The sequence below is a fragment of the Filobasidium floriforme genome (assembly GCF_021052385.1).
Source record: "Filobasidium floriforme strain CBS 6241 chromosome Unknown HD553scaffold_1, whole genome shotgun sequence".
NCBI lineage: Eukaryota > Fungi > Basidiomycota > Tremellomycetes > Filobasidiales > Filobasidiaceae > Filobasidium > Filobasidium floriforme.
This window is the reverse complement of record NW_025763622.1, coordinates 2,036,078-2,054,440: the sequence shown is the minus strand read 5'-3', so window position 1 is coordinate 2,054,440 and position 18,363 is coordinate 2,036,078. Positions and strand designations below refer to the sequence as shown.

The window sequence follows — 18,363 nt, the reverse complement described above, 5'->3', positions numbered from 1 at the left end:
ATCTTTGCAGCGGTTGAATCAGCTTTGTCCGCTTCTCGCACCATCGCCACAATAGCGCCCGCGACCAGGTGGCGTCATCCTCTGCAACGTGGACGAGTTGACTGTTCACTATCGATGAAGCAGGTGATTGGCATAGATAGCTTGGGGATCTCCCCTACGTATATAGTCTTTCCAACTTGATACAGCACCTTTGCGGTCGAGGACGGAACGGACACATGAAGATACGGGGACAAAAGCGTTTCCTTCTTCTCCGGAGCGCACTTTATCTCCGAGCGGTCTATATCGACTGTCGGTACGAATGACATCACCCTCAGTGAATGTTGGGCCATCCACGGGTGTAGTTCTCCGAAGGATTGACTAGGGTCGCAGCAATCAGATACTGGAACGATCAGGATGAGAGCGACTCAGAACACTTACTATCCAAGATCTTCTCGAGTTCGCCTGTGGAGCCGATCGTGCCGGTGTAAGTATCTCCTAGCACTAGACCGACCACCTCTGCTGCCTCTGCGTAGCTTCGGAACGTCGTGTAACCTTCTTTTCCGATTGGCCAAGTAGAGATCGCTCTGAGTTCCTGTCCTACTTGGCTTCGGAGAGGCTTTTTCTTGCGTCCCGAACTGATTCCGGCGAGTCGTATGGACTTGATCAACGGGATGAAGTCCAGGATACTGAATCGGCGCGGCGTTTCAGCATTGTATTTACTCTGTGCGCTCCAACGCGCCATAACTCACTTAGCGTTGTGTCCTTCATCTTCTAGGCAGAAGATCAAATTCTCCTCATACGTGCGAGGAGTCTACGATCGCAGGAAACGTAGCGACCCTTACTGACATCAATTTTCATCTGCCGATCGAAGGTTGCCACAAAGCTTACATCTTTGGGCAGCTTCTCAGCGGTAGCCGGCACATGACACGGTGACTTTGGAGGAGCTTGCATGTTGTTGCTCTCTCCTAGCAATACGTTGTTAATAGCCGAAGGATCCTGGATGGCGACCTCGGATACATTGTTCTCTCGAATAAGCGGCTCCGAAGAAGCGCAAAAGTCTCCAATCTTTTTGATCGAATTTAGAGAGACTTCGACGGTCTCTCTGCCTTGTTTCTGGGTCCAGGTTAGAGAGTGGCCAGCAGCGAAGTTCAAGAGACTACCGATCCGACGATAGACGAGGGCGTCAACGTCGATTTTGTGGTCCGCCGCGACGATTGCAACGATCCTGTGGCTGGCGAGTACTTGACTCTTACTGGCGACTGTTAGATGAAAGTCAAAAGAATCACTTATAAGAAGGAAAGTGTAATAGCTGGTAAATAATTTGCAAGCTCACCGAGCAGAGCAAGTTCTGTATCGCTGACTGCTCGACCGGGTCCGACCAATTGAAGACCTTCGAAACGCTCCAGCAGTTCGTCAACCTCTTCCTTGTTTCCCGTCGATTTGACGATGATGCAGCGCCTGTCGACCTCTGTACCTGTCTTCCCGAGGATATGATAGACCTGTCGCAAGACTGCATCAAGCGCTTTGATAGCGTTTTTAATATTGAGTTGTCCCGCCTATGTGGTCATAGAAGGTGATGTCAGTGATTGATGTATTTCGCTGATTAGACCCCTGAGACACGGACCTGCCAGCAATCCATATCAACCACCAATAGCAAGCGAAATGAGGTATTGTCCTCCTGTTTAACCATTTTGTGTAGTGTAGGAACGATCTTGCTGTCCACAAGATGTACAATCGAGATGTTCGCTTGCGTTTGCTTGCTTCTTGACCTTTTCGCCTGCAACCGCTAATGCATCTAGGTTTATATATGTATTTTCCCTGCTCAACCTTGTTGCGCGCGAAGCTCGAAACAAAAGGAACATCGCCACGGATTTACAGATGGTAACCTTCCGAAGAAAACTACGTGGCAAATGGCTACTCAGTGATCAAAGAACAATGAGGCAGTTTGTGCCAAGCCGCTCTATCAGCGACTGCAACAAGCGGATCTGCGCATTTGGCTGGCACATATGTCTCGACCGCGATTGACAATCGACGTTTCTCTTTCCGTTGATTCAAGACTGGTATCTGGTAGAGCGTAAGATGGATATTCATATCGATGGGGCGCGTTCCTATAGTGATAAAGTAACGGCCATACAGGCCAATTCTCCTTCTCAACTATGTGTCTGCACTGTCCTACGCTCTGCTCGACAAAGGCGTCTGAGACGCGTTGAGATGGTTCGATAAACCTGAATTCGACCAAACGGAGTGTAGTTTCAGACAAGTCCCGGAATCTCAACGATGCTCAGCGGTAGCTTACCTGATTATTGTAACCGGATATGCGGAGGTTAGGCTAGAGCAATATAATTGGGTCCGCCTCCGATAGCCAATGGCGTCAGAAAGACATAGCCCTGCTCGGCTGCAGCTCGAGTATAGTCTTTGAAAGTGCTGAAAGGCTCCACTGGCCATTTCCCTGTCCTTCGTAGCTGATCCGAAACAAGCGTGCGTTCGACCCATTTGTTTCGCGCGCTGCCGGCCGTGTCAATGATCGCCTCGATCAGAGGCTGAAACACGTCCAGCCTCAAGCCAGCTTCGTTTGGGGTACTGTAGAGGAGAGATTCTGATCAGCCTACGAGCTGTTCGAGTGGTATAGATCACAGTATCTACCGGGGTCTAGGCATCACGCTCTGAAATCCGTTCGCTGTAACAAGGAACAGCATCGGCGTCGATAGAGTGTTCGAGATACAAGATAGAAAGAATATTACTTACTATAGTCTTTAACCGGATGGACGGTCTGATCAATATGGCCAGGGACGCTTTTGATCTTCACACGATACGGCTCCTCATTAGAGCGGCCTATCGGATGTTCCCAAATACAGTCATCCTCAACACAATGTTGTCCATGTTGACAAGGTGAACCCGCAATAAATGTGCGGAACCTCTTCGCCGCCTTACGGGACAGTTGAATTTCCCCGTGTAGGCGCTGACAACCTCGATCCCGGCATGTGCCCTGCAGATGAAACGCTGCGCATGCATCGCCCCCGTGTTCCTTCCTGAATTTGCTATTCAGCCAAGAAGAACCGCGTTGAGGCCCGCTTGGTTTTGGAGAAGGCATCTGCGGCGCTTCTGGGGCACGAATCCCTTCTGGAGAAATCGAATTGAAGCGACTTTGCGCTTGCGGACCGTCAAAGGTGGGCGACAGGCGCCCTTGAGCCGGCGAAGACAGAGCTATAACTGAGGGACTACGTTCCAAAGACCAGCTGTTCGCCGCTGCAATGTCAAGGCTGTAGCCTTGTCCTACTGAGATATCTTCCGCCACAAAAGCACCCGGAAATACGGGTGACTGCATTTCAGCCTTCTGAGACCGGTATAATACTATCGCCGTATCTTCTCGATGCTCCTCTGGCTGCGGCTGTTCGTCTGTCTCTCCGACTGGGACAATGGCCGGCTGGTTAAGGATTTGTGGCGATGCCGTCCCGAGTCCGGAATGGAACCTGGAGGAGTTGCCATACAGGGATTGAACCGCCGTCAACCTGGGGATAGACCTGAAGGCTGCATGTAGTGCAGTCGATCGGTCACCTTCACTATCAGCGAGCAATACGCCCAGGATCTGACGTCCATGAACAAGATGGCTCCGGCCGGCATCTGCAGATGTATGCGAGTTATTCAGTCCAGTTCACACCAATATCGCACTACTTAAGAGATGATCAGGCTTACATTCGATCGCTGTGGCAAGCGATCCCACTGCCCTCCCCTCTCCAACAAGCTGAACGCCTTCGAAATCCTCCAGTCGTTCATCTCCCGCATCGGACGCAGCATCCATGTACGGAAGGTCGATCAAGATGGCTCGCCGGTGCGTCGCATTTCCGCAAGTACCGAGAGCATAATAAACCTTCCTCATCACCTCATTGAAGGCCTTAGTGGCGACCTTCGGGGTAAATGGGTGCTTCTGCAATGGATCATTCGCACGGTAAGAAAGCGAGCGATACGTTGGGACGGAGCGCGACATAACGCTTACCTGCCATCCCTCCAAACTGATCACAACCAGCAAGAAGGGTAGACTCTCCGCACGCTCACCAGACATGATTGATGGACCACCTTGAAGATGTCGGTGCTAAGTCGATGGATCTAGCACGAATGTCAAATCAAGTCGAGTGCACAAGTACACTAAGCTTCCCGAGGAAGGCGCCTTTGATATATCAGTTCAGCCGCTCTAGGCCTAGACCGAAGCGCAACAACAACAAAGGCATTTTTCTTGTTGTTGTGACGCATCTCTAAGCGAGAAGACGACAAGAAGGTTTGGTGGATCAAGCTCGTCTCCGATCGTCGCACGAAAACAGTGATCCAGTGATCAGCGCTTCTTTGTCGTTATTACAAAGCAAAGGAGTAAACTTTCCTCGCTCATCCATTTCAAATTCCAGGGTACTGCGGCGATAATTAACAATAATGACAATGACACTTACGATGTCAACCCTGATTTTGCCGAACCTCAACATTTCTGGAAGCGTTTCGGTGTTCCGACATGCAAGGATTCTGCTCTCGAATCTCAGAAACAGCGCAAGCGTTACATAGACATTTTATTATAGATCAAACAGCCTGACAAGAACGTTCTCAAAAGAATTATACAACACAACATCTCGGAAGGGCTGAAATCATCCTTGCGGCGGCGTCTAATATTTCGTCGAAAACCATGTATAGGCTTGTACCTATGTTATATCATTCGAGAGCTCTGATCAGAAAGCTCTGAAATTGTGTCACACATCAGCGCACTCCACTAAGCGATTCCGAGAGGAAAGCCGAATAGTGAAACTCACAGCATGTTCGAGAAGGAAATCATCGCTACTCCATATCCTCGTCCTTGACATCGACTGACGACTTGGCAGAATCGTCGTCCTCCGGGATCGGTCCGTGGTCGTGTTGCTCGATACTGCCGACCCTGGGACACGAAGTGAAGACGCGTTCCCTCTCCGCCATAGTGGCAGGTCTGAGGTGTTCGCAGATAGGGTCGTACAGTAGCGAATGGAAGGCTTTAATTGTGTCGGTAATTCGTATGCAGGCGTAGATAGGGTCCTTGATCATGCTCCCGTCTGTATGGTCAATCTGATCGGTGGCGATGACCGCTACAGTATGCTTAGGTACCGTGGAGTTCATCGTGACTATCACCCAAACAGGAGGTTGAGATCAATGTGGCCAAGATCTTAGGCCTCGACTTACCGTTTAGAAATGCCAACGTGTCCACGACCTTACGCGACACCCAAACATTATGCATGTCATCTAGAACTTTCCTGACGTTCTTCTTCATCCTCTTGTTGTGATCGAGGAACAGAAATATAGCTTGTCCGATCGGTTCAGCTCCTGCCGTAAGACTGAACATGGCTCGTTGAGAAATGTGGTGGAAAGCCTTCATGGCTCCTTGTGGATCCACGTACGGAGACTGGCAACAAACAATATGTACGTATCTCAGTAAATGGTTAGCAAGGACACTTATAACAAAAATCGGAAGGCTTACCTGCAGACTTGCGAGGTTGATAACCACGATTGCGGTCGTGGACGTGTGCAGGTAATTCTCGCATACGGAGTTCTCGCAAGAGGGATTGTGAATGGGAAGGATCGTTGCCATGATGTGACTTCTGGAGGATCCGGATGAAGAGCAATCTAGCAAGAAAAGATGAAGGTAGCCGACCTTGATGTTCTTGACGTTCTTTATGGATTCAGGGATCAGGAGCGCTACCAACAATTGATATAATTGATATACAGCTTCTCACCGGAAGTCTTAGGGAGATGAAACGGGGTTTGAGATCTGGGGTCTTGCTCGGTTAAAGCGGAAGCACTTCTCCTGATCGTCGCGAAGTGTCTCAGACTGATTCGCGCGCTTATGGTGGATCCGACGACCGCGGCGCACATCCCCAGTCCCCTCCTTTGATCCTTTAAGTTGTCTCAGTCGCTTAGAAATCGGGAGATTATCGGGTGGATCATGGGCTTTTGACGAGTTTGATGAATGTTGTGCAATCTGATCATCATCGAAAGCGGAAATCGGGATCGAGCGAGCGAGCGATCAAGTCAGTACATCAGTACGTCAGTACCCGCCCTCGAAGTCGCCTTGTTCTTGGTTTCGCGCTCGACGACCAGATGTCGATCTACAATCCGGTTCGAGATCTTCAAGATTCCCTTTTTCTTGCTCAGGACTATCATTCCAACCAGCCCATCTTTCCAAATTTCAGCCGGACAACAGGTATTCGCCATCATGAAGAACGCTCAACGTAAGCCGATCTGACCTCAACTTCTCGCACCCATCCGCCGACCGATTTCATTTTCGCGTCATTAGCTGCATCCAACAAGCCTCCATCTGAGCCTCAACCTGTTCAGAGCGACACCACCGCCGTCGTTGTCATCGACTTGCAAGCTTGGAAGGTTAGTCTCATTTATCAGATACAGTATCAGCTTGCCGATCGCTGATATCACTGCTCGGGTACGTCGGTCTAGAACGCGGAGCCAACCCCGGAAGTCCTCGATCAATGGTACACCCGTATCATTCAAAGGGCTTGGATCTCCCTGATCGCAGGAGGGAATCTGGTCAAGGATATGAACGTCTACCTCACGATTGAAGAAGACCCTGACTGCGAGCACGATTATCTGATGGATTGGGTACTTAGCCGAGAGGACATTGAGCCGATCTTCAGGAATGATGAGCGAGAAGATATCAAGGGTCATACCGATAGGTTCAATAAGAGTGCGTATGCTTTCACATGGGGGTGACGATGATGAATAGCTGCTCATACGAGGACCTCGTACCAGAGTTCCTCAAGAAATTGCCCTCTGCCATCTTCATCTACATCGACGACAATCTGGCAGGGAGTGATCAAGAGATCTTTTTTAATCTCGGATGCAAAGACAACGTCGTAGCCAACCATCGACTCACCTACGCACAACAAAGCGAGGATCCAGAAGTCGCCTTCTCTACCAGTCTGAAGAGACAGCTTCACCACATCTACCAGCAGGCGCCGAAGCACCAGTCCTTTAAACTACGCAACAAGTCTAGCCCTGAAGTCGTCCCGGTTCCGGAACTCAGCGAGGAGATTGCTGTAGTAGACGAGAAACAGCCCGAGCCCACCAAAGATACGCCTGAAGCTATCGTCGCAAATGTCATCCAGAAGAAGCTGGACGGCGAACATACCGCTAGCAACTTCCTTTCGTTCCTCGAGAGGGCCGCGGACGTCTATTCTCGAGTCAATCGATCTGACTTGCAAAATCGAAATGGTACGTTTTGCTGGTACGTCCGATCTTTATCGCGGGGACGGACCGGACGTTAACGCGTAACTATACTTGGCGGCAGGACACCCAGCATGGATTGTCACATCAGCTTCACGACCATATCGCCATATCGGCTGCGAAAGATCACCACACTATTCCCTCCTCCAGCATTCACATTTCGAACTCAGGTGATGTCTTCGCTGCTTTCGCCAGCTCTCTTTGTATTCCCCGTGTCGCACGTCCGATTGCTGCTGTACACCGTCGATCTGATCGTTACTTGGCCACCACATGTAGCCATGTCATATGTCGACCCAATTGATCAATCGATTCGGAATTGATCTAGAAAAATGATAACCCGGGGTAAACATACGACGTCACACCTGAAACACGCGCACGGACCCTCCTTTCGATCCTTCTCGCTTACGCTTCGAGTCTATCTTGTTGCCCATCAAAGTATCCCGATCCGGGTCGGCTGGCTCGTTCCGATCATTCTGATGATTTAGTCGCTCTCATTGCTGTGCACCATGTGCACAGCATTTCTTGGATCCGATCAGGTGTGATCACGGGATGCGGCTAGCTGACTAGCCAATCAGACGAATCCCACAGGCTATAAGCTTCAAGTCACGCTGTAGTGTAGTTCATCCGTATCGTCACTTACTTATACCTGATTTACACCAGAGCTTCATACGCCAGTACATCAACCGAACCCAGATCTGTCATGTCTGCCATATTCCCCGGTATCGTTATGGTACCCGATCGCCACCCGTCTCCCGTCGCGACTACCATTCCTCGTGAGTTCGGACGCCGAGAGAATCAGCTTTAGCTTCGCGTTAATCTTGATAGATCTCGACCTGTTGGTGCTCGGCTGGCAGTCTCATCGACGATGAAGCAGACTCTAGCTTTACCTTTCCAGACAGTCAAGGGAGGGACTAGCGAAGGTAGTCGGGCTTACTTCGAAAGCGAGACCACGGCAGTAGTCGTTATGGAGTTTTACGACTGGAGGGTACGTTCTTGCCATAGACTTAACCCCGCTGTCTAATGACTCTAAGAGCCACCGCTTTCCTGCTTTGCAAATAGAATCTCGACATGGAAGAACAGATATTCGATCATTGGTATAATATGATCATCGATCGAGCCTGGATGTCCCTCATTGCCGCGGGTCATCAGGTCAAGGAAATGAAGATCTACATTGTCTTAGACCACGAATGCGGCATTTGGATGACCGACTGTGTCGATGCGTGGCTCAGCGGCCACGAGGAGATCAAACCCATCTGGCCGGAAGAAGTCGGAGATGGATATGAACGACCGAAGGATCTTGTCGAGAAGTTCTACAAGAGTAAGTGAAATGACAGAGTTCCCTTGGCCGTTGAAACTGATGTACGACCGGGTTCATAGGATACCTTCGACCCTATAAATCCGCCGTCTTCATGTTGATCACCGATAACAAGAAAAGCGAACAGGAACCCATGTGGTCTCTGGGTCAGAAAGCCAACATCCTCGCAGCTCATCATCTCCGCTACAACCGGGCCAAGGATACTCCTTCCCTTCCGACTTTGACCTTTGAGGATAAGCTATTCGACATCTATCGAAACCCTCCCACACAGCACTTCTACAGGTATCGAGGTCATCCTGAGCCCACTCTCGTTACTCCGAAACCCGTTGCCGCGCAAACCATCAGTGCGAAACCCTTGCCTGCACAACCCGCCGATGCGAAATGCTTTCCTGCCCAATCCGTCGCTGCGAAACACGCCGCTGGGGAAGAAGAGAAGGAAAAGCGTGTCGCTAACGAGAAGACCTTGGAGCAGATCGGACAAGTCATCCAAGACAAGCGCAAGGCGGACGACTTCATCCATTTCTTGGAGAAGGCAGCTGATGTCTATGAGCGAGTGACTTGATCGCTTTATGGCAGGGGTAGCGAGTGAGTAGATCGCATGCTTCATGCTCCCGAAACGCTATTGATGTTCTCGCCTTCTATTCAACAGTAATCTCGTCGCCTCAAGCTTTACATGGATATCTGTTCTATCTTACGTACTTCGCTTCACGCTCTCTACCGCTCGCCTATCACTGTATATGCCATGCAGTATGTCTCCGAGAGCTGCTATCGCTTGTCATTCCGTAGGATAGGTCAATTTTGAATCAGATTTCTCAAAGCAGCGATCAAAGCAAAGACGACGGGCTTGCCGGGGTCGATCGATCGATCTGATACCATTCCGTATTTGATCGGGTCGACGCTTCACCTGAAACGCGCGCACAGACGGGCCCTCCTTTCAAATCGATCTCGCTTACGCTACTGTCGTGTCGTTGCACTGATCGCACTCGAGCCTTTGTTTCGGCCGATTGCCAATTACCAATTGCCAATTGCTGTGCTACACAGCATCGCGATCACGATCAGCCCATTGATGGCGGTAGTGATTCAGCATCTCGCTCGTCCTCAGACTTGGACGACATGCAGGTAAGATATAAGATACAAGTGATCGAACTTCGCAAAAAAAAATGCCGTTTGCGATGACTGAGCTCACTTAATTCAACGTTGAGATAGCGAAGTCCCGACCTCAACGACTCCCATCGACTATACCGTTACGCGATTCCATCGCAATCGCAGCATATCCGATTACCACTTCTGCTTGGTGAACGATCACGAGAATGGTTGTGGTACTTCGTGAGTCAGGTAGATCTCATTCCATCGATGCCCGACAACTAATGACTCCTGTCACAATGGGCTCGTCTCAGCCGATTTCAAGAAGGTTACGGTCAGAACGGGCTCAGATTCAGAGCTAGGGTGTCCCCAAACCGAAGCGGTAGTTGTAATTCACATGGATCATTGGTCGGTAAGTTGACAGACCATACTCGCTCGGATGTATCGCTGATATCTGCTACTATAGAACATGGCAGATGAGGAATACGTGTCACTGAGAGAAACATACGATTCGATCATCGAGCAGGCCTGGCGCGGTTTGACAATCACCGGAGACCGTATCAGCGGGATGCAAATCTTTCTTAAATGCGATGATACGACGTCATCTAAACTCTACAACTGGTGGAAAGGTATTGGCGGCAGTGTCTGGTATCAGGAGGGCTCTACTATGTGGGAATGGGCTGAATCATCTTACAAAAGTAAGTGCAAGACATTCTGACCAGGAATGACAAGCGTTCAGCTGAGCAGATTCGACGAACAGGTTCGCAGGAAACTTACCACAATTTCGTCTATGTCTTTATTACGGACGATGATCATTCGGAATTGCATCCCTTATGGACCCAAATATCCGAAAGGGAAGGGGTCATCACTGCCCACCATCATCGCTACCCTAGGGATGTATATCCGTACCAACACCCAGATCTCCACTATTACTTGCAGCGCACGAACGACAAAGATGCTGAGACCGACGGCCAATCATCCAATGATACCGAGCCGAAGGAGCTCAAACAAGACAAAGCGGCCGGATTTGTGGCTTTCCTTAAAGATACTGCCAAAGTTTATAAGGATCTCTGCAACAGCAACGCCTGAGCTGGGTGGGTCCCCTCACGCGATTGATCAGGATGATCTTCACTGATCGGTCTCGAACTTCGCAATTTAAAGCTACTTCGGTCCTACTGCACGGAGTTTGCAATACGATCTAAGCGATCTGGTTTCTGACAATCCCTATTGCACGCATTCTATACCTCTCGTCCTGTATTTCACGTTACTGTCATCGTCCGTGTTCTTTAGGCATCTTAGCTCATCGTCTCATAAGCTGCCCGATCGACATGTCACCAAATATATGTTATTCTGCTCAAATTTTGTTGCAAACTGAGGCTATCGTCCGAGCAGGAAGCGCAGGGACTTTGCCAGGTGGCTGAATCGTAAAACACGACGAACAAGACCACGAAAAAGATCTTGGCAGGATCGCAAGAAAAATCACGAGCAGGTTTCCTGGACATAAAACAATGCTGGACAGCTTGTGATCTTGTGAGCCGAGGAATTCCAGCAAACAAAAAGCAAACAACAATATCGCGTCCAGGACGTCGATCCCATCGGATTGTCGTAATGCGCAATCGCAATGGCACTCTTCGATTCTTCCATCCGATCCATCCGCTACTTCGGCGCAACAGACAGATCCACGTTCCACGGCGAGTCGCATCAATCGCCAATCTTTGTAGTTCCTTTGGCTTCTATAAGCGAGGTCGAAAGAAAACGACGACCGATGTCTCACTCGATCCACTCGATCATTCGGTCGTCCGATCCACCCGGTCGATTTGGCGCCATCGGCTGAAACGTTACGACGATCACAGAGAAAAAGCCACCGCTTCCGGACAATAGAAGGGTGCGTGACTGCGCGTCGCTCTCGTGGCTGACGCCGTGTCGTCGGTCGGCCTGTCATGCCTGACACTATATACTATGTCGCTCGATAGATCGATAGCCCCTTTTCTTCGATAGCGTGCAGAGCTTGTCGACGATTCGGGTTTGCGGGTCTCACTAACTACTTGCTGCTCGCTGCTTGACCCCGTACTCGGCAGGACGCGTACGGCATACAACACATGCAACGCAACAAGCTACGAGCTGTAGGTGACAAAGAGACTTGAAAAACGCGAGAAGTGATAAATCCAAAGGACATTTAAGACCTTGCTCATGACTATCCTCTCCGAACTTCTCGTTACATAGCAGCTCTTTGCCTGCTTTCAAGCTACCGGCTATCTGCGTGAACGATTTATACAATCGGTATACCTGGTCGACTCATTTCACCCTCCTCGACTTCGCGGCGGTTCAGCGGATCATCTTCGACAGCAATTATTCAAGTTAGCCTGCATACAAGACCGAGTAAGCAGTCATATCGTTATACAATGTGATACAGATCGCTCCATCTCTTTTCGCCGTAACTGATGGACCTTGTCTTCCGTCGCAGTCCCAACGATGGTAGCCGAGACTGACCAGTCGACTCTCAAGCAGCCTGAGTGGCCTGTCTCCATGGTTTCCAGTAACGATGATCAGGTTATTGTTGTCTTTCGAATGGAAGCGTGGAAGGTGAGATTACGATGCTATTACGCTCAATCTTGTATGCTCACATCGAGTCACCGCATTTGTGATGTACAGTCGGTGAAAGGGAGCGCGTTTCCGATTCAACACTGGTGGTCCAGGATCATACAAAGGATCCGCGACACCATTCCCGACAACTCAGTTAATATTTCATGGCGATACTATGTTGAGAAGGGTGGTAGTGATGTTATCGAAACAGCCGTAGTGAATCCATGGAAATCACGAGCAGCAGTGATTTGGGCTTGGGATGGGAGGGGCAGTGAAGAAGCCGTTTGTGCGAGGTCATTCTTTGATTGTACGTAACTTTGTCCAGCTACTGGGCCCCCTTCGCGGACTGATGTTTTCGATTATAGCTTTACGAATCAGCGAGAGTACTTGTTCGACAAACTACTTCTACATATCTGACAGCGATAACCCAGAAAGATCACCCTTCTGGACAGGATCAGCTTCTTTGAAGTCCTCGGGATTTGCCCACCTTTGGCAATATACCAAGGCCCATTTGCGCCTGGATCCTTGGAAGCCCGTTGAGTTTTATGTGGACGTGCGAGATATTTACGGGAAAGAACCGGCAGTCACCCAATACCGGGCCTTGCCTTGGTCCGACACGCAAGACCCTGTTGCAACCACCAACAAACCGCAAGGAAAGCCTTCACAATCGTCCGGACCCCTGCAAAAATCCGTTGAGACTGCCTCGTTATCCTCGGAGAACTCGTCGAAATGTAAAATCGAACCGCTCGAAACTCGTACCGACACTAACGAGACAGACGACAAGGACTTCGACAGGGAAGCCAAGGACAATTCGGCAGGAGGGATCAACGACGATTTCCTCTCCTTCTTGGAACGTGCTGTGGGCATTTACGAAAGGCACAAATCGGGACGCCACGAGTCACCCTTGACTCGAGGCACTTTGATGCCGACATCAACGAGCCCTTCGGAAATCTCTACTGCCACGACTACTTCCAGCGGATCTCAAGTGCACAATCCTGCCGAAGGCGATTGCGCCAAAGGGATGAGGACGGGAGCTGACGAGCCGCAAAGGTCGACCAAAGGCGAGGCCCTAAGCGCAGTGCAATCAACTTCGATTGTACCTCCGATCACGTGCTCGCAGTGAGTTGTCAGGTCGTACATGTGCCGTCTTGTACAGCACAATGAATGGCACAATCAATTTTTAACAGGCAAACCTTGACTACCCACCGCACGGACAACAAGGATGAGAGCAGGTACGCAAGCCAAATGCAAGTCGGAGGCTTGAATGAGGCCATCGTGATGATCGAGCTCAAGGCGTGGGAAGTAAGTCAATTCGCCACTCTTCGCGACATATGAAGCAGTATACTGATCATCGCTCTGCTACTCGGTGCGACCCAGCATGTACAAGAAATCCGACCTCAATGGTTCAGACTGATGATTGATAAGATCTGGGCTTCGCTCGAAGCTCGCGGTCTACCGGTGAACTTTATCGACATCCACTTCACGTGTCAAGAAGGTAGTGGCGTTCGGCGCATGGAGCAACTGATTCAAACTTTGGGATGGAAGAGGCCTCCCACGTTCTGGGATCAAGAAGGGCTTCATCCACTTCAGTCAGCCGACCACTTCCGGAGGCGTGAGTACTGGCAGATTTTTATCGCCGTACTGCGATTTACTGCGCGCATGCTGAACCCTTGATTCCAAAACAGTCTGCACTGATAGCATCGCTTACGTGTTCGTCACGGACGACGATGAATGGAGCCACAACCCTTTCTGGCACCAAATCTACACCTTAGAGAACCTTCGCACCTCGCTCGTTCATCGCTACAACCACGAAGATACGATTCATCTCAACAACGAACGGATCTTTATTCAAGAGCCTTTGATCTACAGCATCGGTGGCGCTGCTTCGTCTGCTCAGGAAACCGAGAGAGCAGCCGTTCCGGCGGCGAAAGGGACACAGGAACACGTCGCTGAACGTCAGGTTTCGGATGATAAGGACGAGATCGAGACTATTCGTAAGCACGCTCGAAGATACCGGTCAAATGCCGTCATGCTAATACGCGTTGAGTTCTCGCTGTAGAAGATATGTTGAAGCACATAAAGGACAAGAATATTCTAGCGGTCGTCAAAACCCTCGCAGAAACCCAACAAGGTATTCCCGTCATCGATCTTTGTCAGTACCAAGCGGTCGGCAGGCTGTTGATGACTGTATTATCTTCTCTCCGATCGTGCAAAGATATGCCGCACACAGTTCTTCCTCGTGCGCCTGACGACGAAGATACGTCGGAGCCTAAAGTTGGAGCTCCCCATCACAACAAACATGCGCAGATGCTAGAGCCACATATTGCCATTACAATACGAGAATCCCTGCTTTGCAAACAGCCAATCGCCTATATATTCTGGCCGGACATGTCTTTGTACCGGTCTCGCTCTCATTCCATGACTACCTTACGACGTTCACTTGACAAAAGCTGTCTTCATTGCAAGAGATTTCTCGATGACGGATACATATACGTACAGTACTCTGATACCCTACCGAAGCGACACCTGTCTGTCCATCCACCTATCTCTCTCAAATTTGACGCTCCTACAGCAGCTGAGCAAAGATGTGGGCATCGATCCACGAGCCCGAAAGGGGGAATGATCGAACCGAAAGATGTTTTTACTGTTGTCTCCCTTTGGGCGCTAAACCTTAAAGGTACTCACTCAAGCGGCCTAAGCGGTGGATCGAGCGCGCGTTTCAAGTTGTCGCTTGTTGCTTGTTGACAAGGCGTCGGCGGAACAATGCGATCAGCGACTCTCGCTTAGATGACGGCGAACTTCATCCGCTCTGCCTTATTTTTCGGGTGAGAGGATTACCTGATTTGTGGAAAAATTGCGATGGTCAAAGAGGAAGTCGACCGGTCTTCGAGAACTGCTTTGATCATGTTCGTGTGATTCGTGTCCAGTATTTCGACACTTCTATCATCTCTGCGAAGAAACGACTATACTCGGCAGCACCCTACCTAAACCGTACAGGTAGGTGAGACGAATCAGACTTGCTATAGCATATTGCAGCTGATACGAGGTCACGATTTTCAGCCGCAAATCACGCCCGACGCCGCTGCAGAGATGTCAGGCCGACCCGAGGATATCATCGTAGTAATCAGGCTTCAGGGCTGGGATGTTAGTAATCTGCCACTCTTCAATACGATGTCCGCTAACTAATTGGTACATTCCATCGATCAGGAAGCCGAGCACTACTATCCCGATCGACTCACCTCGTGGTGTAACTGCGTGATGAGAAACGTCTACCAATATCTCAAGTCTGCCCACAATATCGACCGCACCGTTAAGAACGTGTTTGTGGCAGTGGAGGGGACGAAGGAAACGGAGAAAACGTTGGGAGAGATACTCAGGAAAGTCAGCAAAAAGTTCAAAGTCTGGAGGTTGACGGATATGCAGAAACCGTGGGGTTATGTCATGGCCTGCCAGTTGGCTTTTCGTCAAGGTATGCCCTCCTTTTTTGAGCAGGAACCTGTAGCTAATATCAGTTAAACTGCGCAGCCTGGATCGCCGAGTGGCCCCATATGGATGACCCCGTTTCCTACATCTTGGTTACCAATGATGTGCACTGGGATACCGATGGCTTCTGGAGAAAGATGGCTAAGCATAACAACCAGGGCCACACAATTCACTATCGACCCATCTGCTCTGATTGTCTTTTGAAGAGCAAACCGTCTTCGATCACGCAACTTCTGGACCCCATCTATACGAACAAACCGGAGATCTGCTGGCATTTCCCTGATAGGAACGCTATGGTGACGCTCAAAGGCGATACCTACTTGAGTGCGAACGAAAAGGATGTACAGACCGGAGGTGCACCCTGCAGATGTCGCGTCCCAGTTGAGAAGGATGCGGAGAGTCAAGAGAACGATGACGGCGACGTAGCCTCGGCTTTCAAGCGCGCTCTGAACCTCGATGATCTGGACTGAGCGGTGAGCCCCCTCTCTTTCGGATCATACGGCCCGCAACATCTAATGCTTTTCTCGTTCCGGACAGGTCCATGGGCCAGTTTAGTTGCGCTTACCTGGAATATCACGGATTGCGGGTTTCGAGGGAGGAGTAGATATACGCATGCAGAGGAAGTCGTGGCGAGCGTACTGAGCACACCACAATACGGGCAGTTTCTTTTTTATGAATCTACACGCGCTATCTCTTTGGGCGACGTTGTACACCCTACGAATACTTTATGTCGATACAGGAGTATCGTGATCGGAACGCCCCCGTCCTTTTTGAAAGGTTGTTTTGCGTGCGATGACAGCTAGTTCAAGCCAGCGCCGTTGTGGTCGCTAGACGGTCAATCACCATATTGTGAGCTAATCGGGTAGGATCCCCTGACCCGTAGGCCATAACGTAAGTTGCGCTCGGTACAACGCGTCAGCCGTAGTAGTTCTCTTCTAGCTCTGAGACCTTCGGCAGTGGACAACGGTCGAGGATTCGTTGTCGCTGTCATACTACGGAGAGACCCGCGATTGCGCAGTCGCTCATTGACGACAAGAGGAACAACAAAGTTTTAGGGTTCGCGGCGATCGCGATCCACCATCGAACACTTCTTTCGTAGAACCCCTTGTTGCTTTGTTCCTTTGGGTACTGGTTGGCGTTAACGCGGCAAAGCTCCTTGTTGCCCGAGACCCTACTCGTCGATGAGCCTCAAAGCTCATACTGTCGGAGGGGTATATAAGCAGTCAGATATCGTGTCTCAATATACAAGACCCTTCGAAGATATCACGAGTCTACTTGTTCACTAGGGGCAGAAATCTCGATTTTTAACGCGATTTTTAACTAGGAGCGTAAGTGATGGGTCGGACGCACTTGAAGGTCATGAAGGCTGACATTAACGAACGTCTTGCAGCTGTCAACATGCCAGAATCCTCGACAACTCTCGCAGACCGCCCTCCGAAAGCGAAAAAAGGTGGAACGGCTCTGACAGTCGTTCTTCAGCTTCTCAGCTGGACCTTGAGTCCTGTCCTTACCGATGAACATGCATCTCTCTCACTCGAAAACAAAGCACAGGAACATTTTGAAAGGCAGAATGTATCGCTTTCATCATGGTATAAAGCTGTGTTGAAGGTGGTTTCCGATCATCTGGGCACCGCTACGGGTGGATCGAGCTACATTTCCGATGTCCACGTCCTGGTTCCAGGCCTGCAAGACATGTGCTGGGGAAGTCGTCTTAACCTCTATAACAGTTTTCTGGAACCGACACCTCGTCGCATTTCTCTGGAACCGACATTCCATCCGGTCCAACCGGGCTCAGCTGAGCTGCTCCGCGCTAGTAAGTTATGTCGTCCTATGTCATTTGATAATACGGAGGCATCTGGTGACATTAATCAATATCGTGTCCTTCTCAGCCATTTCTAGAAAGGAACAACCCATCTTCTATGTCTTCGTCACCGATGATCTGTTTTGGAGCCAGAACCCTTTCTGGACCGAGATTATTGGGGAAGATTTAGTCGAAAAAGGCATCGTGCTCGGCCACCCAGCCGGAGACAATGTCGTGAAAGCTCTCACTTCGTTCGACAAGACGCTCAGCGCGACCAATCAAGCGGAGCCCCGTCATACACCTGGGTCTGCAGCCTCTGCATCCTTGCATGAACCCCACTCGATGTCTGCTCAGGGCGATAGTACTCCCGAGCATGACACCGTAGACCAGCTTGAGGAGCAGCCCGAAATCGTCGTCAACTGTATCGGCAAACAGCTCAATCAAAGCGGCAGATACCGACGGTTTGTGACCACTGGAGGGACCGACGACTCCGAGTCCAAGAAAGATACACCGACCGAGTTTTCTCCTTCTCCAAGCGTCGTACCGGTGGAGAAGGCAGCCCCGGCTCAGAAGGGTGATGAGTTCCTCTCGTTCCTTGAGCGCGCTTTGAGTATCTACGAGAAGGTCTGAGCGGTAAGTCATGACCCCTCTAGAACGCACACGACCGACAACGTCTGAACATGACAATGGTTCTATAGTACGAATCGACCGGGATCATTAAATTCGGATATATAACCTATCTCCAACTTCTCATAGACACGAAAATTACGGAGCACTTCAGTCCTTAGAATCGGACTACGATATACGAATTCCATATACACGGGCACCTCGTTAAAGACAATAACATATGCGCTACTCGTGTACTCGCCGCTAT

General features: G+C 50.1%; 6 protein-coding genes across 6 annotated transcripts; 3 read left to right on the top strand and 3 right to left on the bottom strand.

Annotated features, from left to right (window-relative positions):
- Positions 1–310: 310 nt before the first annotated feature.
- Positions 311–1,719, bottom strand: HD553DRAFT_347351 (uncharacterized protein; the record flags this gene model as incomplete). Its single annotated transcript, XM_046183295.1, has 6 exons — positions 1,604–1,719; positions 1,313–1,535; positions 868–1,238; positions 729–790; positions 418–665; positions 311–357 (listed from the first exon to the last, which is right to left on the bottom strand). The coding sequence occupies exons 1-6, from the start codon at positions 1,667–1,669 to the stop codon at positions 311–313; spliced, it is 1,017 nt and encodes a 338-aa protein (XP_046040541.1). The 5' UTR covers positions 1,670–1,719.
- Positions 1,720–2,303: 584 nt separating this feature from the next.
- On the bottom strand, positions 2,304–4,451 carry HD553DRAFT_321466 (uncharacterized protein; the record flags this gene model as incomplete). Its single annotated transcript, XM_046181231.1, has 8 exons — positions 2,304–2,559; positions 2,623–2,656; positions 2,725–2,811; positions 2,944–3,507; positions 3,535–3,600; positions 3,673–3,904; positions 3,974–4,069; positions 4,419–4,451. 8 exons carry the CDS (start codon positions 4,449–4,451, stop codon positions 2,304–2,306), a joined length of 1,368 nt encoding a protein of 455 aa, XP_046040540.1.
- A 174-nt stretch (positions 4,452–4,625) lies between these two features.
- HD553DRAFT_321465 (uncharacterized protein) lies at positions 4,626–5,575 on the bottom strand (the record flags this gene model as incomplete). The annotated part of the gene is made up of 5 exons (XM_046181230.1): positions 4,626–4,661; positions 4,726–4,729; positions 4,829–5,111; positions 5,170–5,389; positions 5,465–5,575. 5 exons carry the CDS (start codon positions 5,573–5,575, stop codon positions 4,626–4,628), a joined length of 654 nt encoding a protein of 217 aa, XP_046040539.1.
- Positions 5,576–6,199: 624 nt separating this feature from the next.
- Positions 6,200–9,101, top strand: HD553DRAFT_354772 (uncharacterized protein; the record flags this gene model as incomplete). The annotated part of the gene is made up of 7 exons (XM_046183804.1): positions 6,200–6,215; positions 6,281–6,366; positions 6,439–6,685; positions 6,751–7,212; positions 8,079–8,209; positions 8,284–8,542; positions 8,602–9,101. 7 exons carry the CDS (start codon positions 6,200–6,202, stop codon positions 9,099–9,101), a joined length of 1,701 nt encoding a protein of 566 aa, XP_046040538.1.
- Positions 9,102–9,786: 685 nt separating this feature from the next.
- HD553DRAFT_347349 (uncharacterized protein) lies at positions 9,787–10,874 on the top strand. The gene is made up of 5 exons (XM_046183294.1): positions 9,787–9,865; positions 9,937–10,034; positions 10,089–10,320; positions 10,383–10,716; positions 10,784–10,874. Exons 1-4 carry the CDS (start codon positions 9,850–9,852, stop codon positions 10,709–10,711), a joined length of 675 nt encoding a protein of 224 aa, XP_046040537.1. The 5' UTR covers positions 9,787–9,849; the 3' UTR covers positions 10,712–10,716; positions 10,784–10,874.
- Positions 10,875–16,862: 5,988 nt separating this feature from the next.
- HD553DRAFT_347348 (uncharacterized protein) lies at positions 16,863–18,298 on the top strand. Its single transcript, XM_046183293.1, has 4 exons — positions 16,863–17,016; positions 17,079–17,501; positions 17,578–18,122; positions 18,188–18,298. Exons 2-3 carry the CDS (start codon positions 17,087–17,089, stop codon positions 18,117–18,119), a joined length of 957 nt encoding a protein of 318 aa, XP_046040536.1. The 5' UTR covers positions 16,863–17,016; positions 17,079–17,086; the 3' UTR covers positions 18,120–18,122; positions 18,188–18,298.
- The last annotated feature ends 65 nt before the right edge of the window (positions 18,299–18,363 follow it).

What these genes read in the sequence shown, in the direction of transcription:
- HD553DRAFT_347348 (XM_046183293.1), top strand. Translation starts at nt 17,087, where the DNA reads ATGCCAGAATCCTCGACAACTCTCGCAGACCGCCCTCCGAAAGCGAAA. An exon ending in AGCTGAGCTGCTCCGCGCTA is followed by an intron (nt 17,502 to 17,577) that starts GTAAGTTATGTC and finishes TGTCCTTCTCAG; the next exon opens with CCATTTCTAGAAAGGAACAA.
- HD553DRAFT_347349 (XM_046183294.1), top strand. An exon ending in TTCACATGGATCATTGGTCG is followed by an intron (nt 10,035 to 10,088) that starts GTAAGTTGACAG and finishes CTGCTACTATAG; the next exon opens with AACATGGCAGATGAGGAATA. An exon ending in GGCTGAATCATCTTACAAAA is followed by an intron (nt 10,321 to 10,382) that starts GTAAGTGCAAGA and finishes TTCGACGAACAG; the next exon opens with GTTCGCAGGAAACTTACCAC.